The sequence below is a fragment of the Terrapene carolina genome, unplaced genomic scaffold (genome assembly GCF_002925995.2).
Source record: "Terrapene carolina triunguis isolate 2854851 unplaced genomic scaffold, T_m_triunguis-2.0 Scaffold22, whole genome shotgun sequence".
NCBI classification, from domain to species: Eukaryota; Metazoa; Chordata; order Testudines; family Emydidae; genus Terrapene; species Terrapene triunguis.
In genome coordinates, this window is record NW_020664373.1 from 13424109 (window position 1) to 13451412 (window position 27304).

General features: G+C 39.6%; 2 protein-coding genes across 3 annotated transcripts in view; both read right to left on the minus strand.

Moving 5' to 3' along the window:
- Positions 1-814: 814 nt before the first annotated feature.
- LOC112105113 (eukaryotic translation initiation factor 1A X-linked) lies at positions 815-17300 on the minus strand. Its single transcript, XM_024197776.3, has 7 exons — positions 17061-17300; positions 14857-14940; positions 11491-11594; positions 4402-4452; positions 2569-2650; positions 2381-2472; positions 815-835 (listed from the first exon to the last, which is right to left on the minus strand). Exons 1-7 carry the CDS (start codon positions 17074-17076, stop codon positions 830-832), a joined length of 435 nt encoding a protein of 144 aa, XP_024053544.1. The 5' UTR covers positions 17077-17300; the 3' UTR covers positions 815-829.
- Positions 17301-23007: 5707 nt separating this feature from the next.
- LOC112105114 (ribosomal protein S6 kinase alpha-3) overlaps positions 23008-27304 on the minus strand; it is a 129040-nt gene continuing 124743 nt past the window's right edge. For both annotated transcript variants that reach the window (XM_024197777.2, XM_029910797.1), the window contains one exon: positions 23008-26859. In XM_024197777.2, coding sequence (XP_024053545.1) covers positions 26737-26859 — 123 coding nt within the window. In that variant the 3' untranslated portion in view covers positions 23008-26736. The remainder of the gene's footprint in view (positions 26860-27304) is intronic.

Genomic DNA, 27304 nt, shown 5'->3' on the forward strand with positions numbered 1-27304 from the left:
GTCATTTATTTTGTTGAGGGAAAACTATTTAATGCATGTTTCAGTATAAAAAACAACTGTAAATGTTTAGTATCAATGTGTCCGTTAAATTGGGTGCCACCCAGTGTTTAATTTCCGCAACTACAGTATAATACTGCATTTACAAATACAGAATAGCGATTCAAACATACGTAACAGTTTTAAACAACTGCAAATTTGAGATGCTGCTTACTTTTTACATTTACCTTTTCTCCCATTGTGGCAACTTTACATCTTTGAAAGAATGAGTGCTTAATTATCAAAACTATTATAAAAATAGCAGCATTCTACTAAAACATGAAAAGCAGACCCATGCATTAGGAGTTCGAATGCAGATTTCTGCCTTCCTTTTAGATTATCAAAATCTTTTCAAGTTAATTTCAAGGCAAGGGTATACAGAAAGATACTGCATAGTATGATTGGACACTAATCTGAACTGGGTATTTAATCAAAATCCATGATAATTACAGGGTAAACAATTTTATTTCAAAATACAGGTTTAACTCGAAATGTAGTGATGAATGCATAAGAGGCAAAAATGCAGACTTTTACAGCAGATATTACTGTCTCACTTCCATCCAGATGTAAGAGCTCTAATTTGTGAAAAGACAAAATAGTTGTGGCATTATCTGTTTCTAAAGAAATATAAATACTTTAAAACAAACACTGAAAATAAATTCTCATTTGATGTAACAAGCTACACTCATTACTGATGTTTCAATCTTCTTAAAAGAAAGGTATTTTACCCAATATATCAATGAAGAATAATCCTTGGAGGAAAAAAGTTGGAATGTAAGCCTCTTAGCTCAATTTAGATCTGTAAGTGGGGAAAAAAGACAGCATAGTGAGAAAGATAATTTTGACCATGTGAGCAAACAAACAATTCTACCTTTAAGATGTATCTTAATAATGTATCTTAGAGAACGGAAGATTCACAACTTATTTCACAATCGATTTTTTTTTGCCCCCAGTTTCCTTTGCCATTTTTTTTAAATGAGTACGTAATCATTTGCCCCTTCCCTCCCAACTCATCTCCTCTAGGGAAGTTAATGTTCAATGTAAAATCATCTCAATGAGTAAACAGTAAAATACAAATAGGCAGGGCTATGATTTTCCTGAAGAAGCAAAAAGAAAAATAATCCGAGCTGTGAGGTAAAGTTCCAAATCAAAACACAAACATAGTTTAAGAAGTCACTGGCAAAATGAACTGGTTCCTGTTTAAATCTTCCTACTACAAAAATGCTCCAGCATACAAATTACAACTTTTTCACACTAACTGTGAATTTGAGATCATTTTACTCAAGAGTCTAATTGGATTAAAAAGAAACTGCAAGCATGCTAACACTTCAGAGTGTTTCTTCATGCTGTTTTATTCTGCCCTCTTATCCTTTGGGCAGAAATCTTGCTATCTGCCTGATACACCTAATTTACAGTATTGTGCCATCTTATACTATATAAATGATTAATAAACAGTCTCAGCTGCACTTTAGAATATATTTTCCCCCACTTAAAATTCCATGTTCATAAGATATAGCACACTGTTTTCAGAATTTGCCTGAGGAATCAGAGGATGGGATTTTGAGTCATTGTTCATTTTGAGGGTGACTTGTCCACTAGAGCAGTGGTTTTCATCCTGGGGTCCGCTGACTACGTCAAAGATTGCCAAAGGGGTCCCCCACCTCCATTTGAAATATTTTAGGGTTTCGCAAATGAAAAAAGTTTGAGAACCACTGCACTAGAGCTCTGAAATTGTCACATTAACTTGATTATTCTGTAGTGACTGCTGAGGTTGACTACATTCCTGCAACCATAATGTGATAATTTATTTCTAGCTCCCATAAACAGTGTTAAAGATCAAACTTTGACAGGTATGAAATTCTGTTATTAAAAACTGAAGCAATATTCACTGTATGACATCCTACAAATCTTTGATCTATGACTATGCAGAGGTCTGCAAGAAGTGCCATAACTCCAAAGGACAGGATTTTTGACCAATTTCACTTAGTCACTGGACAGCCTTCGAGAAATATCATCTAGCCCGGTTAAAGGCTTCAAAGCTTTAATACGTTATGCTACCTAAATTAAGTAGTAAACAAAGCAGTATTATCAAGAGTTGATGCTTCAAATAAATAAATAATAAATAAATTAATGGAGATATCCTATCTCCTAGAACTGGAAGGGACCTTGAAAGGTCATCGAGTCCAGCCCCCTGCCTTCACTAGCAGGACTAAGTACTGATTTTGCCCCAGATCCTTAAGTGGCCCCCTCAAGGACTGAACTCATAACCCTGGGTTTAGTAGGCCAATGCTCAAACCACTGAGCTATCCCCCCCCCGCCCCCATGTAGTATTCTTATTACTTACATCATCAATGTCCTCATCATCATCTCCAATATCATCAAACTGGATTTCATCATCATCACCAGGACCAAATGTGTCTGTTTCATTGATTTTAGCTAAAGGGAGAGTTTTAAAAAAGTTAATTCACACATTAAAAACTGACAATTCACTGTGGGCTACTGACTTCCAATCTGATCTTGAAAGATTCTTACCGTGTTCTGGAAGTTCCCCATATGCCTTCAGACTTCTGGCTTCATCTGCATTGTATTTTAGAATGACATCCGCCTTGTTATCCTAAGTAAGAGAACATTTGACTGCATTAGTCAGCATTGTAGAAAGGTTTCCACTTCCTAAAAATGACAGGCTAGCAAGGTGTCTGTTAGTTGGACAGTTGAATCTTTTTCAATTCTTATGTCCTGAAATCACCCCCAAAATCCTTAGTTCTCAACTATTCTTCAGTTTGCCACTACAAGTGAAAGAGGTAAACCTACTATACAGAATATTATAAGTCTTCCCTCCCTGAAGTCCTTTTTTGTTAAGCATTCTAAACTATTCTTTTTCAAGGTACATCTACATCTGCCATATATCACAAACTAAAGCTTTAGCTAGCATTAGCAGTCTAAATTTTAATCTATGCAGCTGTGTAATAAAATATTTCTTAATGGGTTGTTAATTTGTTGAAAGTCTATTCTGAAGAAATAGAATTCTCTTCATAATTCCATTAGCAACGAAATTCACATTCCAATAATTGAAGGTATCACACTGCACGTATATTTATTATGAAAACAGCCCATTAAAAATCCAGTACAACTGCCATTCACTGGACTCAACATATAGTTACTATAGGAAACTATTAGAGCCACACATTTTAAAGAAAAAACTAATGTAGTCTCTGGATTCAGTGACAGATTAAGGCAGGATTCTTCGAACAGCAAAGGGCTCAAAGAATACATTTATCTGAGTGAAATGGCTGGTGTGACAGACATGGCAATTTTCTGCAATATCCTTGACAAACCTTAATGAATTAAATTTAAGCATCTTTGGAGTCCATTGTATTAAATGTAAAGGTTATGTATTATTGTGAGCCCTGGAAGTGTTATGAACTTCAAAGAACTATACTGAACAATGGGCCACACAAGAATGGACTTTAGGCCAAACAATGTCAAGTGGTTTGCCTGGGGAATCTCCATGGGGAAGTGAAAGCAAATTCTCATCTCTGGTTATGAAAAAGCCCAGCCTTTTGAAGCTACACCCTGAGGGGACCATTGTCTACTGGCTATGCATCTGAAGAAGTGAGGTTTTTACCCACGAAAGCTTATGCCCAAATAAATCTGTTAGTCTTTAAGGTGCCACCAGACTCCTTGTTGTTATTGTCTACTGAGTTCTTGTTCCCAGAATCTGAAGAGTAAAGGCTCAAGATGTGTAAAGGAAAGACTATCCGTGTGTGCTTCTTTTGAGCTAAAGCTATTATGAACTTAAAACAAAACTCTGGGGCCTGTTTAGGCAGTCTGGCTTGCTGGAAATATCACACTGTAGTCAGGGGAGTGAGGGCCAGGTCTCCACCCAAGAGAGTGAGGGAAAGCAGCCAGAAGCCTAACAGAGGCAGCCCTTGCTGGACCACAAAGGGAGAAATACAGGTGCAGTTACATTGAACTGTGACGGCTGGCATCCTACCAGACTACTGGAGCAGCACTTTGCTCCATTTGCCAGTGAAATGCACAGGAGCAGCTCACCAAGCAGCCATTTCTGAAAAAGTCAGAGGCATTCTGATGCCATAGGGCATTTTCCGCACACACATGGTCTAAAGGGGCAATTTGGATGAAAACTGGTCCATTTACCCATGATGGAATTTGCCTTGTATTACAAATATAAAAATAATCAAATATGAAACATATTTAACGTGATACAGTTAAACACATAGTAAGTGCCAGTTAAACAGAAATTATTTGCACAATGCTCTCTAGCAGACTTTTAGTGCCAGTTAAGTCATAAGCCATGCTATTTACTATAATACATATAAGTGCTAAATCAAGAAGAATATTTACCTGGTAGTCTCTTAAGCCAACCAATATAATATCTGATGTATTTATCCAAACCTGAAAGTCAGAAACAAGGAACACTTATTAAAAAAACCTCTACAAATCCACATTTGTCCATCTGCAATTTAACAGCAATAAGTTCAAACACTATACTTGTGGATCTACTAAAATATTAAAACAAACTGCAGACACTATTTTTCCTAAACAAGAAAACAAAGACATCCCCACTTCATAACACTTGGTTTCAATTTTACATTACATAATTAACTGTTGGTGGGGATAATAGTTGACCAAGCATGTTACAGAACTCCATCACCACAGCAAATCAAGTGATTTAGACGTCTCCAGCCCTATGGATGGCTACTAAGCCATTAAATTTGGGTAGGCCAAAGGAAGTCTAACCATTTTATTGACCGAGTTCCACAAAGGGTCTGTGCGCAGAGAAGTAAAACTTCACAGTAAAGTGAATGAGAGGAAGAAGCCAAGCAGAAGAGAAAATGCAAGAAATCTAACCTGGACTGTTTCTGTTGAGTGACTAGGTTAAAGTGATTTTCTAAAAGTTGGACTATTTTATTCATTAAAGAGATACTATGAACGGGTCATTTTTCAAAGATGACATGAATTCACATTAAAAGAAATGAAGATTAAAAATATGTTGAACTATTCACTGTGCATTATTCCAATGGTTTACATTGTTCTGCAATAGGGAAAAATAGAGTCTTTCCTTATACTTAGATTTAAATTTCAACTCTTTGAGGCAGGGACCATTCATTAAGCATTTGTACAGTGCCTAGCATGGTAAGGGGCTTCAAGTCAGGGATCCCTAAGCACTACTGCAATTCAAATAAATAATGTAGTAACTGGCATAAATATGATATTGCATTAAATAAATATTTAGGAATTAAGTTTATTGGAATCCTAAATACTTACTGACATCCTGTAATGCAGGGGTTCTCAACCTTTTTCTTTCTGAGGCCTGTCCCAACATGCTATAAAAACTCCAGAGCCCACCTGTATCATAATAACTGGTTTTCTGCATGTAAAAGCCAGGGTTGGCATTACAGAGTACTAAGCAGGGCAATTGCCTAGGGCCTCATACCACAGCGGCCCCTGCAGAGCTACATTGCTTAGACTTTGGCTTTAGCCTCGGGAGGTGGAGCTCAGGGCCTGGGCTTCAGTCCCTTGTGGCAGGGCATTGGCTTTCTGCCCTGGGCCCCAGCAAGTCTAATGCTGGCCCTGCTCGGCAGCCCCCATGAAACCTGCTCGGTTGAGAGCCACTGCTGTAATCCAGGGTGTGAATGGGAGGCTTTTTTGTACCATAACAGGGAGAGAACCCTCAGTGAGAAAGGTGCATCTCCTATCACTTACACAGACAGGGATGCAGACTATGTAGAAATCAGCCACACAGCTTCATAAGATCTATTGCAGAGGCAGATATTAGACACAGACTTGACTGTGTGGTAGGACTTGTTAGGCTTCTTGCTTAAATGGATTTTTTCCCAAAGAGAGCATACACCATAAAAAAGACTCAGGGAACTAGATTTTATGTCTTTATCTAGATGTGTGAATGAAATGAAAGATAATTTAGTCAACTGATCACATGTTCTGCTGTTAATGTACATTCTTTTTTTTTTTTTTTTTTTTTTTTTTTTTTGGTTTTTACTGTACTTAACTTTCCTCTGCAAGCCTGGCTGGCAACCAGGGGATCTGTAAGTTACTATTACCGTAAGTGCATAACTGGTTGGAAAACTGTTCTTAAAAAGAGTAGTTATCAGTGGTTCACAATCAAGCTGGAAGGGCATATCGAGTGAGGTCCTGCAGGGATTAGTTCTGGGTCCAGTTCTGTTCAATATATTAATCAATTATTTAGACAATGGCACAGAGTACACTTCTAAAGTTTGTGGACCATACCAAGCTGGGAGGGGTTGCAAGTGCTTTGGAGGATAGGAATAAAATTCAAAACGATCTGGACAAACTGGAGAAATGGTCTGAAGTAAACAGGATGAAATTCAACAAGGACAAATGCAAAGTATTCCACTTAAGACGGAACAATCAGTTGCACACATACAAAATGGGAAATGACTGCCTACGAAGGAGTACCACAGAAAGGGATCTGGGGGTTAAAGTGGATCACAAGCTAAGTGTCAGTCAACAGTGTAACACCATTGCAAAAAAAGGCAAACATCATTTGGGGATGTATTAGCAGGAGTGTTGTAAGCAAGACATGAGAAGTAATTCTTGTGCCACATTGATTAGGCCTCAACTGGAGTATTGTTCTGGGTGCCACATTTCAGGAAAGATGTGGACAAATTTGAGAAAGAGCAATAAAAATAATTAAAGGTCTAGAAAACATGACCTATGAGGGAAGATTGAAAAAATTGGGTTTGTTTAGTCTGGAAAGGAGAAGACTGAGAGGGGACATGATAACAGTTTTCAAGTACATAAAAGGTTGTTACAAGGAGGAGAAAGAAAAATTATTCTCGTTAACCTCTGAGGATAGGACAAGAAGCAATGGGCTTAAATTGCAGCAAGGGCAGTTTATGTTGGATATTGGGAAAAACAACTGCCAGGATGGTTAAACACTGGAATAAATTGCCTAGGGAGGCTGTGGAATCTCCATTATTGGAGATTTTTAAGAGCAGGTTAGATAAACACCTGTCAGAGATGGTCTAAGTAATACTTAGTCCTGCTGTTAGGGCAGGAGACTGGACTAGATGACCTCTCAAGGTCCCTTCCAGTCCTACGATTAAGATTAGTTGGAGAACAGAGTGGAGTTACAAAAGCAGTCAGTACACAGACACTTTAATATTTAGAATGTGTCAATGAATTTAGTGGATTGTACTGGGATGCCTTTTTCTACAACTGAAAGTTACCACAACTCCAAGTCCCCCCAGCTTGACTGAGAACATAACCTGAAGTTCTGATTGCATTTCTGAGCCTAGAAATATCTTGATTTAAAATGCAGTATGGATTTTTACTTAATTCACCTGTTAAAAAAATCCACGCAAGTTTTCTTTAAATCAGCAGCCTGAAAATGGCACTACTTTCTTCATACGATTATCACAATATATTTGAAGAAAAATTTCAGAGATTTTGGGCTTGGGTCCCAGTTATGCTATGGAGACTGTACACCACATTGGTAGTGAAAAGGGGCCTTAAAGTGCGTGTAAATGGAGCTGACCTAAGATTCAAGCCTTTTATTTATAAGCATGTTGGTTGGCAATCAGCATTTTACTAAACAATTTCAGACTACAAAACAACATTCTCAATTTGATCAACACTAAAACTCTGCTGTATTCACTGGCCAAAATCTTTGTTAATGCAGAGATAGCATTGACCAGAAGTGTCTTAGACCTGCCCAGAATGTTTCATGCCCCTAAACTTTAACCTCAGAAACCCGGAAATACAGAGTTAAGGTACACAGAGATGCCCCACCCAGAGATGACTAGGACCATTGTGGATATACTGCAAGTATGTTTCACAGCCAGTGCGACCCTATAATAAACAGGCAAGAGGAAAGACTGGTGAGTGTGCCATTTTATTAACTATATTCTCAGCTGCCTGCATGAACTCCAACTATTCTTCACTATGTTAGTGACAGCTGTAGTGACTGATTCAGGGATTACTTGCAGCTGGCACAGATTAGATTATGAGAAGAGGTGCATCTGGTGGTTTGTGAAGAGAAGGTGAAGTGGTCGAGTATAAGCCAGGCATAGTCTGCTTCTGTTCACGAAGGTGAGGACATGGTCTGACAGTTCACCCTAGTGTACCCATGCGCACTGTATCCATACTGTGACAGGTGTTACTGATATATACAATATCTTTGAGACTATTGTTCCAACATTATAAACGTTAACTGTATCTTTGTGAGCCAGAAATTGTACACTGGCAGGTTACCCAGCTCCCTCTAAGAACTAAAATCAGAGGGGAGGTGGGTGTGTGTGGGTGTAATTACTGTAGACCTGGAACAGGAAAACTGTAGAGAAGTACCATCCCTCAGGTGAATAGCATATACTGGTTCAGAACAGGTTCAAGAAGTCCAGGAGACAAAGAATGAGCCAAAAGTATCAAAGGCCAGCCTGAACTGACTGAGGAGCCCTCATTTTTGATCTGACAACTTATAGATTGTAACCAAGAGGGCAAACCCTGCTGAAAGGGTTTGAAGGACTTTGAAACCTATCAGGTTTACCATGTGGAAGACGGGTGACTTCTGGTAAACCTAGCATGTGTATAGAAGTTTTATGATATATTTTCTCTAATGTTTTTGTCCTAAAAATAAGTATATTTTGCTTTGCAAAAGCTGACGGGTCTTCACTGTTGTAGCACTTGAGAGAGAGAGAAACTGCAGGTGCTAAGCTAAGTTTAGACCTGCTGGGATACGCACAGTGAAGGGAAAGAATTCTAGCCTGGGAAGGAGGGAGGGGAATGCAGGTGCCTGCCTATAGAGAGGTGACAGAGGCCTGAGTCCTAAGGGGACGTCCCTTAAGCAGACCAAGGATGGGGCAGAGGCACAGTTAACCCCCAAAACTGGGATACCCACATTGCTCCATATCATCTGGAAGCACAGTGCCATAATGGCTAGTGGGGTCAAGCTGGGCCATCATTCAGAGTTCAGATTACAGGGCAGTGTGTACTGTTGGGCCTACAAATTTACTTGAATTGTAAGCTCAAATGTAAGTAGTATGTAAAAGGTTATAAGATGTTACAATAATTTATAACAACAAATGTTGATGGGAAAAGGTACGAAAGGCCTGAATAGCTGAATTAGTCTAAACGAAAAGGCCAAGTTGATATGATTCAAGGTCTGTGTTGACATTATGCTTGTTAAAAAACAGGAGATATGACACCAGAGGATAATGAGCCAAAGTTGGTATGTCAGATATTAGGCCTAGTTGGTGGACAAAATAGTGACAGGTTAGACCAGGTGTAGGCAACCTGTGGCACGCGAGGTGATTTTCAGTGGCACTCACACTGCCCGGGTCCTGGCCACCAGTCCAGGGGGCTCTGCATTTTAATTTAATTTTAAATTAAACTTCTTAAACATTTTAAAATCCTTATTTACTTTACATAAAACAATAGTTTAGTTATATATTATAGACTTATAGAAAGAGACCTTCTAAAAACGTTAAAATGTATTACTGGCATGCAAAACCTTAAATTAGAGTGAATAAATGAAGACTCGGCACACCACTTCTGAAAGGTTGCTGACCCCTGGGTTAGACTATTATACCCATCACTCCCTTCTTGGGTCCTTAAATGAAAAATTTTGTTGGGAAAGTATGAAGGAACAAAAGAACAGACACACAGAACAGATAAAGGCTACTAGAGCAAGCTTCACCAATCATAGATGCCAATCCAACTGTTTCATTGGACCTCAGGCCTTCATCATCTTGAACCTGAGAGGTGTCTTAACTAGAACTGGCCAGAGAGAGAGAGAGAGAGAGAGAGAGAGGGACACCCAGATGATATTGTCATACCTACAGGCTCCAGCTGAATTCCAAGCACGCCTGGGATGACAGTTATTACCTTCTTTGATAGCATCAAAGATGGTCAACTAGGGGGATTTTCTTTCTGAGATTAAACTTCAACAACAGCAGCAGCATCTCTAGCCCATCTTAACTGACTTATCCTCTTTTCCCCCAAAAGGATAGTTATTACCATCTTTGAGACCACCTAAGAGACTGACAAATGCGGGTTTTCCTTCTAAAGACTCTACAGCTAAAGAGAAAACAAGCAAGGGACGCTGTTAAAATGAAAGCCTTACTCAATAGTTCACATTTCAAATACTTTAACTGTTTTTCCTTCTTTTCTGTATTGTTAATAAAAGGCTAAAAATGATGTGTTTGAACCTTTGGTTTGTCTAAACTAGAAGAATTATGGTAGAAAATGGAGAGGTTTTCTGTGTTTATTTTTCATGATAAACCTAAAATAGTGTTTTGACTGATGAGAACATCCTGGCTCCCCAGTAGTCAATGTGTACCATATGCCAGTGCTTAGAACAGGGTGTCTCTATTATGGGTGCATTTCCTGAAATTCAGCAACACCTTTGACCATGCTGACATTGATGAGCGTGGTAGCTACTTGCTATTCTTTGATCACACTCAGTTCCATTGCTCAGGAAAGAATGAGAAGCATGATTCTATCACTTTAATGTTTCTGCTTACTAGAGTTGATAGTCGTCCCTCTATTTAATTAAAGCTATTTTCCTTGACAATATTTCTGAAGTAAAATCAGAGTATGCATGTGATTTTAGAGTATTTGGAAATATCAATTTAAACAAGAAGTTTTGCTTTCAGGGCAAACTTGCCGGATGGAGTACCTGCAGAATGTAAACAAAGAGCAACTAATGTGCTCAACATATGTTGTCAGAAAGCTGACAATGCTGTTTGCTTGGCTTAAATGGCCACAGCATGTCACCTTGAGCCACTCCTGTTATTCTGATGCCAGGCTACCTGTAAAACAATCAGGTATGCAACAGAGCCTTTGTCCTGTTGCACATGTGATTTCTGGGGGACTGTATCTTGTGAACCTTTGTTCAATTACCTCAAATTTGGACCACTAAACCTATCCCCTTGAGGAACAGCAATTTGCAAGTCTATCCAAGTAAGCATGAAGATTTTTACAGTAAGCTGGTCTCAATTTTAATTACCATCATGCTACCCACCAATCTACTCTGACCCTGTAGGCTTAAACTCAAGCCAAAATTTAGAGTTTGTATAGAGTTTTATAAAACCCAAGTCCAACAGAAATGTTTCTGTAAAATACAAAACTGACAGTTTTTAAACAAGCAAAAACCTCTCCTGAAACATCTGCATCCCCAAGAACCTGAAAGTTAGTGTGACTACGGGCAAGATTTAAACTTCCTTCATTGCCCTTGCCAAGAGAAGTACAAGTAGCTAATTATCTGAACAAAACTAAATATGAGTTTTAAAATTCTTTCAATTTTAATAATCTAAAGTTGCTAGTACCATAATTAAGGAAATTTTTAAAGTGTCCCTTTATTTAGAGTATGTGTAGCCATATCAATTTTCAGAAGATTGCCTGTTCTGCTTGGTATGTATTCATTTATTTTCCATGTAAGTGATTTAGACTTACCTTTTTTCTTAGCTTCCCTCTGATATGACATAACCTCTTCACACCATCAAAACATAATGCCTCCAATCTTCCATTGCCCAACATCTTGATCACCTGAGCATACTCTGGAAGAGATAGTCCAAAATGTTGCTGAATTACATAATTTTAAACAGCCAACAGGAATTTTTACAAGGAAAAAAATGATGTATTTATTTTACTGTTGCACCAAGGAGCCCTAGTCATGGACCAGGATCCCATTTTGCGAGGCACTGTATAAACAGAAAAGACAGTCCTTGCCCCAAGAAGCATACTCTGGAGGCTCTGTGAGGGGAAGTTTCAATGGTGCCTGGGCCTGTGGTGGTCACTGCCACAGACCTGCTAGGTGATCTTGCCTTAGAATGGGATGAGGAGTGGAGCCTCTGTGACCAAGAAGCATCTCAGGGATTCTATGGAGGCCACTGGTATGGGTAGGACACTGGGGCAAGTAGGCTCCAGACAGGGGCGCCCCTGTCCTGACTGCAAGACAAGTGCCAATCCTGATACCCTCAGTGCTCCATGAACAACCCCCTCAATATGGGTCAGGTGATGGAAAGCAAGAGGAGGAAGATCCTAACCTGGATGCCAAGGAGTCCTGGGCTTCAGGGGATGAAGATGGAACCAGCCTTGAGGGTGGGAGCAACTGGTCTGACTCATTCATAGCCCAGAACGAATTGGGAACTGGCACTGACAGTGGAAACTATATTAGCAGTGCCAAATATGCCTCTATCATTTCCGGTGCTGGAAGAAGTGCTGACCCCAAAGTCAGCAGCAGTACCAGGATGACTGATGGTACCCAAGTGGAGGGAAATGATTGCCACCCTGGTAACACAGGTGGCACCAACAGCAGGGGTGCTGAAGAAATTCCTGGCACTAAAGAGGTCTCTTGCACCAAGCCCAGCCCCACTTCCACTGACTATGGAAGGAAACAGTGGGGTGTAATGCTGACAGACAGGTTCAGCAGCCCACCCAGCCAATGGGGCTATAAACAATGTAGCTCTGGCAAAGTCTTGATTACTTTAATAGCTTTCTCTGGTTTTGACAAATGCAAGAGCACCTAGTATTCACTTTCAAGGCTCTTCATAGTCAATCCCCACTCTACCTAACACCTCTGATTCATTATCAAGCTGTTGATGCTCACTGATTGGTCCATTATGCTAGCCTTCACCGCCACTTGTTCACCTTTCAAAGAAGCACCTTCATGCCTTATCCTGTGTAGCCACACACGCTTGGGAGGTGTTCCACATAAACATCCACAAAGCTGCCTCATTTTCCATTTTCAGATCCCTTCTCAAAATTCCTTTGCTTTGATGTCAAATTTTTTGTAGGCAACAGTTAGCTTGCTCATGTGGAGAGACCACCACCTGCCATGTTGACCAATATTTTCAGTGTGGATATACTCCAAAAATCACAATGTTACAAAGATTTTTTGTTTTCATCACTGCAACTTTATGGATATTATAAATGTTAAAGTTTTATTGTTGGAACAAATGCAAATTTGAATTGATATGCACTTAAATAAGCCATAACCACACTTTAAAAAGTCTTTATGTTACTGTTGGTATCTAAAGTGACTACATGTTTTCTATACTGAACCCCTCTTACATTTATGCATGCTTTATTTTTTTCCCCAGAATATTTTTAAAAGATATACAAGTCCCTACATTTATTATCTCTGACTTCCAGATCAAGTGTGCTCATTTTACACATGACAACAATTTGTGGATCCATCACCACCCCCCTCCACCTCTACAGAAAGATTACAAAAACAAGCAGATCATTTGGGGACAGGAGAGCACAGCATATTCTTCTCCCCTCTTTCGGTGTATTCTGAATTCCATCTTCAGGGGGTCCTACTGTCCTTAAAAGGATGCTGTCCCTAGATCACACTGAAAAGCTCTCCTTTCATACATATTAGCCTTCAACAGAGAAATGCAAAGCCCCTAGCACCTGCTTGTTGGACGGGAGAAGGATCTTATGCTAGCTCCTTTCCCCATGGGAAGGTCCTCTGCTACTTGACTACACTTCCAGTCTCTTGGACAATGCTAAAATCTGGTTGCAACTACTTCCCCTCAGACTGCAGTTGGGTCCTCTTCTCCTGCGTGTAGGTTCAGGACCTACATCTGCTGTTGCTCATAGTTTACATAAGCAGCTGCATGAAAATGACATGATTCACAGTGGCCTACTAGCATTTGTTTTTCAAGTTTCCCATCCACCAGTAAACAAACCAGTTTCATTCCACTGCTTCTTAAAGCGACGAAGACTAGCAGGGACAATGGAGCGGACCACAGGCTCCAGAAAACACACTGCATCATTTCACATGTAGAAGATTATCTTTGAGGGATATGTCAAAAACAGCATAAAGATCAATGCCCTAGACACCCACACTCACTAGGGAAAATCCACTCCCAAAAGTTGTATTTCAAGCCCTGCTCTAGTACACTAAAATATTTCCTTAACATGGGTTAGAGTACAGATGCTTAACACATTGGAATATCACCACTGGAGAGCTGTGTTCAACTGGATAGATGGAATTTGTTCTAGAGTTGGGGAGATTTTCCTAGGGAGACTTATTTTCCTTTTTGTATGTGGTTGATAGACTGACAGGTGCATAAAATAAATCAGCTCAATTTTCTTAGTATGACTACCACACAATGTGATGCAATTGAAAAGCCTATGAGTGTTGCAAGTCAAGGAGGCGCATCACAAGAGCTACAAGACTCTAAGTCAATTTGTGTTTTAGCCATTGGGGAAATTTTAAGCAAAGCTTTTGCCTGAATTTCATTTGGTTACCAAGCCAAATAGCTATCTGACTGCTAGGTGAACACTCAGATATGCTCACCATTTTAAAATTTACTACACTCCTCCTCTACCCATTCACGATCTTATGGGTTTCCCCATAAGACATCAGTCATTCATCATGGTGCCTCTGGCAGAGGACGGTTGAACGTTGCTCCCTATAGCACAGTGATGTCACTGCGTGAGCCAGAGGTGATCTCTAGAAAAAAAAACTAGGAACAATTTACACATAGGAACTAACGTAACCTTTTTTTATCACACAGCAGCACAAACTGCTTGAGGAGCAAAGAACTGAACTTATTTCTTAGGTGATATTAATAAATGGGAAGTGAAGTGGATATATCTTCACTCCCATTCAATTTGTCTTTTGCTAAATATATTCCCAAGATGAAGATGCTCCATTCCATCACATCAAAGTACTTTTGTAGTTTTCAAACATCCAAATGAAACCTATACACAGTCCAAGTATCCCTTGTGTAGAAACCTTCAAAGTATTGTAGCTACCATATTTGACTGAAAACATATAGTGACAATTACAATTTGAAATCTCACCTTGTCCATCCTCCTTGAACACTAATTCTCTCTTCTCCGATTCATTCTCATTCTTACCTCGTCGTCTGTTTTTACCTCCCTTACCTAAATTGAAAATAAAATAAATCACTACATGCAATTTAGAAATCTATATAAAATCATGTATTGGAAAGATAAAATAGCAATAATTTGTTAGACCTATGGAAATCTAATTTCACTACTGCAGCTTTAAAGCACTATATCTAGGCCTGTGATAAAACTGATCTTGCTTCTTAAAGCACTACACCATGATGATTTCAAGTTTCTTTCAAAAAGGATGAAGAGGCTGCCTAAAGTCAAAACTGCAAGAGACAAATTTTTAATTTTCATGTTCCTAATAAATGTGATGAGAAAAGTAGTATTCCTTTGGACTCTTAGAAGTCCAGCATAAGCTACAAGAAAGACTTAAAAACCTATTCTCTTCAGCAACAGTTTGATCATCTCATCTCTGTTCTAACCCTTCCTAATTCTGAGCTGAAGTGGCAGGGCTAGGATACAAGAAAAAAATTCCACATGAAACAGACACAGAAGAAATTCATGTGCATATAAATTCTTCAGCCACACACCACAAAAGAACATGTAAGAGAAACTGAATCACATCTCAAGAGCAACACCCATCCCTCAATCTCACCTCAATGATAGTATGCTAAAGCCATCTTGTTATTTTATTTAAAGTCTGGAGGTGTTTTGTGTTTCTTTGGATCAATTTCAGCAATATTTACTATCAAATTACCTCATCTTTGTTCTTATTTTACCATTGTCAAACAAGGGATCAATTAAAAGATCACATAGTAGTAACTATCGACTATTTAAACTCACTTTGAAAATTAGGTAACAGAAGCCTTCAAAAGAGCATTTAACACCATCACCCCTGAACATGCAATTGATTGCATTCTGGTGGACCTCAGTTAATCAACCTTCATGACTGTTCAGGAAAGAGAGAAACTACAAAGGGGCTCTGCGATGAATCTTCAGTTTCAGTTGTACTGCTGCTGCTACTGGTGAACACATTCTTGCAAGGACTGGGGAAGCATCCATGTGAGCTCCCCACCCCAAATCAGTGATTGATGTCATTATGCAAATAAACAAGACAGAAAAGTGTAACCTACTCAACAAAACATGAAAGTGACTACAGTACACAAAAGATAAAGTTCAACAAACAGACATTTGAAAAACTAAAGAAAAATAATTTTAGGGATTTCCTTTAGCAATAGTAGGTGCAAATATCCAGATGGACATGTGATTTTCAAATTCATGCTTTCCTTCTAAACAGCAGCATTTCAACAAGCTTCTGGCAACAGGATTCGTTTTCTTGTTGAAAAATCAGCAAGAACAGCTTGCAGGTTTTGTAAATCCTGCCTCCAAAAAACTGCTTCCTTTCTCTCCTTTCCTCTTTCACATCAGCACAGGGGAAAAAACCGGGGAGGGGTCACATGTTAACAACACTTGTTAAGGTTTCTACCATATGGGAACAGCGGTGGCTGCTGGTGCCCCTGAGAAGATCGGTATGTACTAGAAGAACAAATGCTACTGTTAGGGAGCGGGGCATAGCAACAGTTGACACTTGAATGCTGGCTGAGTTTTGCCAGACAGGGGAGAGGGGAACACACTTACTCCCGGAGTCCGAGGCTCTGTCTCTCTACACGAGTCTTTTTCTGCTTCTCGACTCAGCTGTAGCCTACCGCCCTGCACCCCCCGCCCTTCCTGCCAGACCCGTCGCGCATTCAGTCCCACTCACACACTCCGCGCACGTCGGGCCACGGGCCTGAGAGCAGCCCGGCGGGAGGGGCCCCGCGTCAGCCCGCGAGGTCGCCGCGGGGCAGTGGCTGCGCGGAGCCGTGAACCCGGGTCCCAGCCACTGTGTGAGGGGTGGGGAAGGTGCCCGTGACCGGGCTCGCTACACGGCGCTACGCGGCAGGAGGCCAGGCCAGGCCGCAAGGGCTGTGACCGCCCTGCCCGGATCCCCCACGTGAGGCGGCGAGGTGAGCTCCGGCCTCGCTCCCCCCGGGAGCCCGCGGACCCTCGCGCTCCTGGAGCCGCCGCACCCCCGCCCAGCGAGCTCCGGCCCCGCTCCCAGCCTGCCCTGCGAGGAGAGGCTCCCGGCGCCGCCCCGAGCACAGGCCGCTCCGGCCCCAGGCCCGGCTGGCGCCGCCCGTACGGCAGGGGCCGGCCTGAGGAGGCCTCACCTTTATTCTTGGGCATGGCGCCGGCCGCTCCTCACTGCGGGGCGGGTGTCTGCGCGCTGCTGCTCCCGGTCGGGCGGAGGGTTCCTGCGTGCGGCGCGCGGGCAGCGACTCGTCTCTCGCGGCAGCCGTTGGGATTGGAGAGTCACGCGACAGGCAGGGCCTTACACGGCTGCGACAGCGACCGCAACAGGCAACCGAGGCTACAGCTCTCTGCGGCGTGCGTGCGGCCCGACTCGCGCTCTAGCGCCCCCTGGCCGCCGGCGGCTTTCATTGCTCATTACTCACGGCTCAAACCCCGCCCGGTCCCAAATGCGCATGCGTGGGGGTGGCTTGTGTGGGAATGGAAGCTTGCGAGAAGGTCCGGACGGCAGAGCCGGAGACGAGCGCGGGGGGGCAGCGGCGCGTGTTTGCACGTGACAGCCCCGGTCCTAGCCCGCTGCGCAGGGTCCGCTGGAGCAGCGACGGGGTCACCGGCGCTCAGGATTTTCCTGTGCGAGCCCCGATATTTGCTGTTTTTCTTAATGTCCCACTGTAATGTGAGCTTCTGCCCTGTCCTTAAAGAAAAGCGTCTAGCCTCCTGGTTGGGGTGGAAAGCTGGAAAACGTGAGGCCAGCACTGTACCTAAAAGACTCAAAACCCAGAAGGCAAACGCAAGCCATCTACCATTTATTATTTTGTTACCATCTCATGATTTTTAGCTAATCTTATTTTTGGGAGGGTCCTGACATAAAGCAACCATATTTCAGGTTCCCCAAAAGAGGACACTGTTAGAGGAGCAGGATGGGGAGCTGGGGAAGGGGGAAGCTGATAGGGTATGTGGCAGGGAGGCTGCAACTCTAGCTGTCACCCCCTGCATGGAGAGGCTGCGACTCCAGCTGTAAGTCCCCCATGGAGGAAAAATCCCAGACAGTTGCTAATATTTTAAAAATTTGCCCAGATGGAGATTGGTGGACCAAAAATGAGGTCATGTCCGTGAAAACCCGGACGTACAGTAACCCTAGCCTGACATACTTTTTAAATACCTGAGGGGACTAACCACATTGTGATCAGTAATCATGACTGCCCAGCACCAACCAACTAAAATTCATATTTCAAGTAAAATTATGTGATCTGCAGTATCCAATACTAAAATGGAAAGGGCCCTGGGTGGCAAATGGAAAAAAGACAGCAGATCCAGCCCATCCACCCAATGAACCAGATATGCTCCTACCTCCTAGTCCTCAGCTCTAAACTGTGGCCTTCCCTTTCGTATGTAGCACTTGCAATGTGCCATTGAATCGGGGAGGATGGGTCCCATACTGTCTTGTATAATTGGGATCTCTTTATGGAGTGTGTGTGTGTGGGGGGGGGGCTCTCTGAGGGAAAGCAGGGATGGTATTTCTATAGGGAATGAAACTGTAAAATTAGATATTAAAAATCTTGCTATCAAATCTTTCTCAGGCTAGGATCACCAGAACTTCTGCTTAAAATATAAATCCATGATCCTACAGCAAATTATGTACGGGTAACTTTTTTTCAAATGCATAATGCCCTTGATTTCTATGAGTTAAGTTACATACAAGTTTAAGTCTTTAAAGGATTGGGGCCTAATTTATTACATTCCATTTAGCTAGTAGATTGATAGTTGATTGATAGACTAGATAAACTGTCAGGAAAAGGCTCCTTTACATTGCTAGTCTGGTATAAAGAGATCTTAATATAAGTGAGAATTCAGGTCATTCGGTCTCTACTAAATGGGTCATTTCATTTTCTTGGATATTGGTTTAAAAGCATCTGGTGAGAAACATTTATGGCATGTTAGAGATACCAAGACCTTATTTGCTCCTTCCTGGATACTAACAGGACAAATCATTGTGATAAATGCCCAGAAGATACATATCTAATCAAAGACCAAGATAATTGCTTCCCCAAGATCAAATGCTTTCTGTCCTATGGGAACCTTTGAGAATTGTTTTGGATTCCCTTGCTTTTCCTTTTTCCTTTGACACAGCTTTGGTGTTAGAGCCTTTAATAAACACCAGGACACTCCCACAGAGAAATCTAACAACCGGGATTTAATCTGCATTCTCCCCCTGTCCTTCCTGTTCTGCTTCCTCTATTTCTTAATATGTGATTTATCATCTTTGACAAACTGCTTCTAGGATTATCTTTTCTGTCTCTCTTTGTTGGCAAAAACCATGACTAAAATCTAAAGAATTTAACCATTTAAAGAATTACATTAAGAATATTAAAGATGCATGGTTACATTCAAGAATGAGGAAATGTGGAAGATCAGGTTGCGTGGTTGCCTTTGACTCTGCCATTTTTGCATGTGTTACTATTACATTACACTCTGTAATTAAGCAATCACTTTCTATGTCTCAAAGAAATTTAATATTGTAATAGAGCTGCATGATAAATGAATATATAAGAATGATACAAATAAATTAAAGGCTGCTACACATGGGAATCTAAGATTGTTTAAAACCTGCTTTACAATTTGATTGTAAACCACACTGATTATATAATGCACATGTACAATAGCCTGTAGTATTCTTTAATATCTGTGACCAGCTTTAGCACAGGAATCCAGGTATTTTCATTTCTTTTTATAGTTCCTTCTGTATTTGTTCTACAATCTTTCTTCCCTTCCTCTTCTCGGGAATTTAAGCAAGTCAGGTGAGTCATAGGTGGTCCTCACACCTGGGAAGAAAGGGCCCCGTCCTCAGAGATGCAAGAGGCTGCAGGAGAACACTGGCATAGAGTATTTTAAAAGGCACATACAGAGAAAGTTATTAAAAGTTGAAGCAGTTTACATCATTGTACCTTTCAAAATTACAGTTCCTTTCCTGGGCTACTCCTGGGACAGTGAAACTACACACCACTCCTTTCTCATGCCGAGGAAAGTCTCAATCTTGCCCTAAATGTAAGTCATTTTTTGATTTATACAGGTCCTTTCACAAACCTTATCTTTTTAGAAAATTACAGGCTATATTAGGGTTGAATAGTAACAACGCCATAGTTAAGGTTGTGACAGAATTTTGTTTTTTTGTCAGGAATGTTAAGCCTTTATGTTGTTTTAAAGAAATATTATAAAAATGGGAGAAAATTAAAGAGAATTAAAATTCAATTTATATTTTTCATGTTGGTTAGGTGCAGACTGGGTTCATATGCACACAAGATAACTTTTTTTTTAAATTGCCACTTTTAAATTTTACATACAATATTCCCCTACCCTCAGAAATCACTATTTTTCCCAGCTGTTGCAAAGGCAAACTGTCTTCCTGTTGATTCTGGTAGCTTGGTGAAGTAACTTGACGCCCTATTCGGCTTCTCCTCTTGGTGAATTTAACAAGACTATTGAGGAATACACTTTTGTTCGGAGATGTATTACCCATCATAATTGTTATTCCTGCTATTTTAATCTAAAATAATATATAAACATTTCATATCTTTTGTGTTGACTGACAATTCTTGTTTTTCTGTGTTGAAAGCCTGAAGAGGATTACGATACAATAATTTCAGAATCACAACTTGAGTTTGCAATGCCTTTTGACTTGTAAAGAGTGAATTTGACTGGATCAGTGGAATGTTTCCTATTACATTTCTCACTAATATGTATATTTTAATTTTCAAAACTTGTCTTGCTTTCCGAATTTCAAAAGGCTCATTGCAAATAAGACTCGATATTTATCAAATGTGTATCTAATGTCAATGTGTGACAAAATAAGAGTTTTTTTTAACTTATGCCGCAATCCTAATTATTTATTTAGCACCACATATACATATGACACTTTATAGCAGATGAAAAGACAAGGTCCCTGCCCTTTGGAGTCTACAATTTATGACTCCTATCCTTCATCTGCTTGTGTACAGATGGTTAACTTCATCTGCACAGAGCCCCAGTTACTTCAATGGAGCTCTATACATTTGCAGCAGTTTGTCCACATGCAAGAAGTTGCAGGATTACAGACTAAGTGACACCAAATTTTAGTATTAGCATCTTTTGGTCTGGACACCTCACAAATATATAGCGTTTTCAATAGAGTTAAATGTGATTGAGACCTTATACTAGGCCTAATTTTTTTCATCAGGTCTCTGACTATACTAATAAAGGTCAAGATGATTAAATATGCAACAAAGTAATGGCATAAAGCTTTAATGTCTTACTGATAAAACAACACCTGCATATTAAGCTCAGAAAAAAAACAAACTCCTCATTAGTTTAGAAATTAATTTAATAAGTAATTTCTGGCTGGGAATGCATATTTTATATGGAGCAAAGTTAATTACAGTTGAGGTAGGAACCACATGGCAGTCTGTTTTTTTTTTTTTTTTTTTTTTTTTTTTTAAGTGTGATTGGAAAAATCAATCAAACCCAATAAAACAGACATTTGTTTTCATATGTTTGAAAATTTATTAATTGTATAAATTTCAATTTCCTTTGAAGACTACAAAACCTGCCACTTGACAGGGATGCAAGCAATGATATCTTTCCAGGACTGTTCATGGTTACATCTGGAACAGTTTAGATTACACATTAATAGTATGATTAGAAAATTTCCTAGATCATACTCTGAATAAAACAATCATTTAAGTATTCAGTACTATTTAACCTTTTTACTAGCAATTCAATTCTATGACAGCAGTGCCAAGCATCTGAAAGATGCTATTTTAATTGTCTGCCAAAAGGTACAATACAGTTGAATTCCTGCTACTGTACCTTAGACTCACTTACATGCCATGCGGAGAAAACTAGTATAAAGTATGATTGTATAGAATTGTAGAAAAATATTTTATCTGTGATTTCATCATTTTTAAAAATTGTTTTAAGTAGATTCCCCCCACCCCCATTAGATTGCAAAATAATTACATCCCTTATGAGTACACCTTCCCTTTGATTAGGTCAAGAGTATCAAGATAAAGCTAATCATTTACATTATTTTCATGAGTGAAAACCCATCCATTAACCATTGATGCTTACCAAGGAATGACATACTTGGAAGCCTGTTTCCAATAATAGAAAAGCAGAGCTTTAGTTGGTATACTACATTTACAAAAACAAAGCAAACAAAAAACAAAAAACAAACAATTTATTTCCTTATGCCTTTTTCTCTTAAAAAAATGTTTTAAATACTTCATTTGAAAAATTCAGGATAAGTTTTGTTCAGTACTAATAGTGATTATGAATAAAGATCTTCACCGTTGCTAGATATAGATCTAATCTGAGTAGTGTAGCTACTCCCTCCCTTTGCTCTCACATACTCACACACCACTGGCAATTTTGCTTTGAAAAATAGGCTATTCACCTGTATCTGCACGTCTCCATTTTTCCTCTTCCATGAATCTGTATTCTAGAGTCACTTGCTATGCTTTGCAGACAAAGAAGCAGTAGTGAAAATTTACACAGTGGGTCATACACCCTTCAAGCTTGTGTGGTAAGGAGTTGAGACTGCAACTAAGCAGCAGTATGTTAATTTCCCATCCTTAGTTCCTAAGTGTCTGCAGTTACCAGTTATTATATACCAAAAATATACCAAAGATGAATGGGGAGAAAAATGTGTGGATCGCAGAAAGAGACGTATAAAACTAGGTTAATTTGCCTGTAAAATTTATTTTCTCCACAGAAACACACTTGTCTAAACTAGGATTTAAAGCTATATTCGATCTAGACTTTAGATTTGACCAGTTTAGGATGTGTTAAAATACAATCACTTTGTCTTGACTAGTCTTTATGGTGTTAATTAGGTTGTTTTATACAACTCCATCTAACAGCACACCTTAAAAACTTACTCTAGATCAAGCCTGAGAGACGGGCTATTTAAGAAATTAAAAGCCCAGTATGGTTTGCTTGCTTGTGCATATACACAGTAAGATGTGGGAGCAGTCTCTGTGTAAAAGAAACATACTGATCACATTCACATTTCCTAATAGTCTCTGCTTGGATATATTGACTACAAAAACCAGTAAGCACAGGGAACAAAGATGACTTTGTAGCTTAAAAATACTGAAGCATCGGTTTGTGCTTTCGTTAATATGCCTCCACAGAGTCCCACTTTCAGACAGAACCAGGTAGCGGAGTATTTCTAGCTTAAACAGAGACTGCCATACAAAACCTAACTTCTGAAATTAGACAATTGTTAAAAACGTACATGCACTGCCAAAAGACTAACAAATTTCTGCCACAGTCATTTGTCTTGATATTGCCATAACTTTGGTGGATTAGGCACACAGATACTCTCACAAGACAGATACGTCCCCTTGCAAGGCAAGGAGGGTACAGTGAAACTGATGGATTGAGGTTAGTTTCTGACACTGTCTGGGGTGATGATGAAGGTAGTGTCTTTGTAGCCCATAATGGAAATGTATATGATGCATGCTGGGTATGAGGTTTCTGATCTTTAGGTTGAGTTTGGGAGGGAACACAGAGGCAGAATAAATGAAGCAACTGTAAAATTAAAGACTTCAGGAACACAGAAATTACCATATTTGAGTAGCTACTGATTTTCTGCTCTGTTATATTGACTATAATACCAGATGTTTCAGAGGAAGATCTAAAAACCCCAGCACTCCTATTTATTAAATATATATGGGATATTCCTTCCTGAATTCAGTTGCTGATCATTTTATGACTTGAAGCAAAAGAACTGAAAGACCATGTAATTACTCCAGCAGTACTGTTCTAAAATGAAAGCTATCAGCTAGATTTGACTAAATGTTTAACCTTAATCTTCAAAAGAAGAAATTAAAAACAGTTTCCAGGAGACATGGTTTCTTAATTTTTGTCAAGCCTGACTTATAGTTACTGATGGACCTGAAGAGAGAGATGCTGAAGGGTGAGATTACCGAACAGTTGTTAGGCTAACACCGTTGGTGCTGCAGCCAATCTCAAAGGAAAGACTATACTGCAAATGGCCTTTCCCCTCCTCAACATTAAGGATATTTCTTGTATAAAGGAAGAATCCTCAACAGAATGAAAGAGCCACCACTCAATGGTAGAACATTAGGTAAGGAGGAAATTACGCTGAGGATAGTAGTGAAACAAATACGTTCAAGACACCTGTTCGACTTTTTGTGATCAATAAGAACCCTCCAGTTAAAAAGTTATTCTTTAATAATACAAACCAACATTAAAAATTCTCTATTTCCTTTGGATTACCATGCCCCACTGAGACCAAGGGTAAATCTTGAGGGCCCTGCTAGAGTTCTGCATCTTGCCGTGGAAAGTCCCTAACGCTTCATCATCCTTGCCAAATTTAGATCAGCACCATGGCAAGGTATTAAGAAATAAGACACATCAGGTTCCACAGAGGGCAGTAAGACAGATTGCTTTGCATGTTTAATAAAGGAACCCTTATTATTACTATTTATTTGTAAAGGGCCTTTCTTGTTCTCTAGACCCCTTGAGGGACATCAGCATAGACAGCACCAAACTACATACAAAGCCTCTAGCTTTTCAGCTCTAATTGCCTTTTTATTTTTATTTTTTTTTTTTTTAAAAAGGGAGCATGGAGTCTACATAATTCCCCCACACTCCTACCTTTTGATTAGGAGACTATGTGACAGCATGATTCTCTGTTTGGCATTTTAACACCAGTGATCAAGTTGATTCTGGAAGCTAAACAGTTTGTTCTCCAATTAAAATCCCTTCCCTTTTCCAATCCTCTATTTCTACTCCCCTTTCAGAGATCCCCACAAGATTATACGGAGACCAGAATGTCTTCCCTCCTTCAATTTAGAGCATTAAACGGACAAGCTATGATGTTTATCCCTACCTCACACTTAAAACAGTAGCTAATTGCTTAACTGTTCCAGGCAGCTTGTAAAAACCTAAGCTTTCCTGTTTGCCAAGGAATACCTAAAAACTTCTGACAGAGTCTTCGTTCCATGTTCATATGGATCAATGAATCAGATGGAGGAAATCTGTGGTGTGACATTAATGAAGGACTTCACTTTCTCTTTCCACAAATTTCTTTGAAAACTTCTCACTGTAGGAAAACTAACAAATTAGTTATTGGAAAAATAACTGAACAGACTAATTAACCAAGAATCACACTGCCATTTGTGCTGATCTCTTGATTTTTAAAAAGTATTGTTCACAGAATGTGCACTAAGCTCCATATTTAGTAGCTTTGGATATTTCTGTAAAGGGTATTTGATACAGGTAGTCAGTTGATGTACCATTTTCTTTGGCAGAATGGGATATCAGCCAAACTTTAATGTGCTCCAGTGCACACTCAAGATCAGCTATCTGCAGTGAATCTCACAGACTACATAAAAGCAAGCACGTTTTATGATTTGTGTCCTCAGAACGTAAACTAAGAGCCTTTTACACTCACATTAAAAGAAAAAGTGGGAAGAACACTGCCATCAAGGAACACGAAAAGGATGGTTTTGTTTTACTTGACTTGGACAGTACAATTTTAAGGGTGCCTGGACTGGTGATGAAAGGACCAAGGAGACCAATTATGGTGCTAGAACCTCAGATGTCAGTTAAAAGTACTGGATGGTTCTATTCTGACTGCTTTGGACTGTAAACTGAGAGCATCACAAGAATGAAAAAATTGAAATTCATCAGTCCAGTATATTCTAACCACAAGAGACAAAGTTTACATCCATTTTTGGTAAGCATCTGTTTATCAATGAACATTGTCTTTTGCTTTAGAGTCAGCACTACATTTCTTCTCTAACTCTCTAATGCCAGCACCAGCTAAACAAAATATGTCAGCTCTTAACTAAAGTAATAAAATGAAAGTATAAATATTAAATGAATTATGAGAAAAAGCAAGAAACAACTGTCCTGAAAAGGAAAACTATTTAGCAACGATTCCTGAGTCCTGTAATTGGTGGGGGAAAAGAGATGGGGGTGATGTGGAACAAGTTACTTTTTGTTATGGATGCGTTACCTATTACATGTGTGAGAAACCCACTGTTTAAATTTTTAATACTACAACATCTCTCTGGTTTTCATAACAGACATGCAACTTCAAAAACATGGAAATGTAGAAAAGACAGACAAGGAAAAATACACATTCATAATATTACATTCAATAGCTGTTTAACAGTCAAGGCTGTTTTAGAGCTGTCCAACAATACTGATTAATCCAGGTGAACTGTTTAACCAGAGTTAATTGTCAAAATGATTAATAAAATCTAAATAAACCAAGGCATGTATACATTAAAGAAAACAGCACAGAAAAGTACTGCTTATGAATTGTTTACAAAAACATACAAAATGTTGGATGGCACAAAGTATACAGTGCTAATATAAACAGATTGTTTAAGCTAAGTGCTTAACATAAACTGTCCATCCCAACATGTAACAAAGAATATTTTAGGGGACGAGAAATATTTCTTATAAAAATAATGCTATATGGTGCAGAGTGCTTTATTCAGTGTATTTTTATGATAGAGTTGGCATTCATAATTCTTCTAGTTTATTCAATTACTGAACATGTTCATTTTCATTGTGTTTCCACTTTTCACTCCATCCAAAGCTCCAGAAAGGTCAGAAACTTGCCATCAACAGTTTAAAGGGAGAATAGATGAAAGCAGTAGCAACAATAGGAGCAGCAGCATTATGGGTACCAGCTGGGACAGAGTGTGCTTGCAGGAATCTGTCAGATATGTGCTACTTGTCGCCATGATTTGTGCTATCATCTTATACCATGGTACCAAGTATCTGGTTGAGGTCACTTCACAGGGCTGTTGAGGTAATTTTTTTTATACCTCTCCTCTGAGCAAGAGTAGAACGGCCTACTGGCTCCAAAACTGGTGACTGATTGCGGTTCAAAGCAGAGTATGTGGCTGCCATGGCACCCTAAAGGGTTAGAATGCAGAGGTAAAACAAAACAAAACAAAAAACCCCCCACACATTGTGACTTTACTACATTCTAGCAATCATAACAATATTACATGATTTAGAGATCTTTAATAATCAAACTGTTTTCTGTAGGTTAAAAACAATGGGCTTGAATTACCAGTGTATTATTCTAGCTATTTAAAGCATGACTACATTAACTAGATCCCAAAAGTGCAGAGAGTAAAATCCCACTAGAGCAGTGGTTCTTAACTTTTACTGCAGCCTGCACCCCCCCTTTGGTTCTCAAAATATGTTCTCGCACCCCTTATCAAAAATCGTTGAAGTAGGTCAGTTCTTTAAACCTAGATATATTTTTTGTTTGTATATTACAGTAATTGTTAAAAAATGTATAATGTTAATAAATACATAGGTTTGATGAAACAAAGTAGTTGTACTTACGTGC

Bases quoted from the DNA above. Each gene is read 5' to 3' on its own strand.
- LOC112105113 (XM_024197776.3), bottom strand. The intron at 11,595-14,856 runs GTGAGATTTCAA...TATCTCTTCCAG, and splicing joins GTTCAAGGAGGATGGACAAG to AGTATGCTCAGGTGATCAAG. The intron at 2,473-2,568 runs GTAAGAATCTTT...CTCTCCCTTTAG, and splicing joins TGGGGAACTTCCAGAACACG to CTAAAATCAATGAAACAGAC.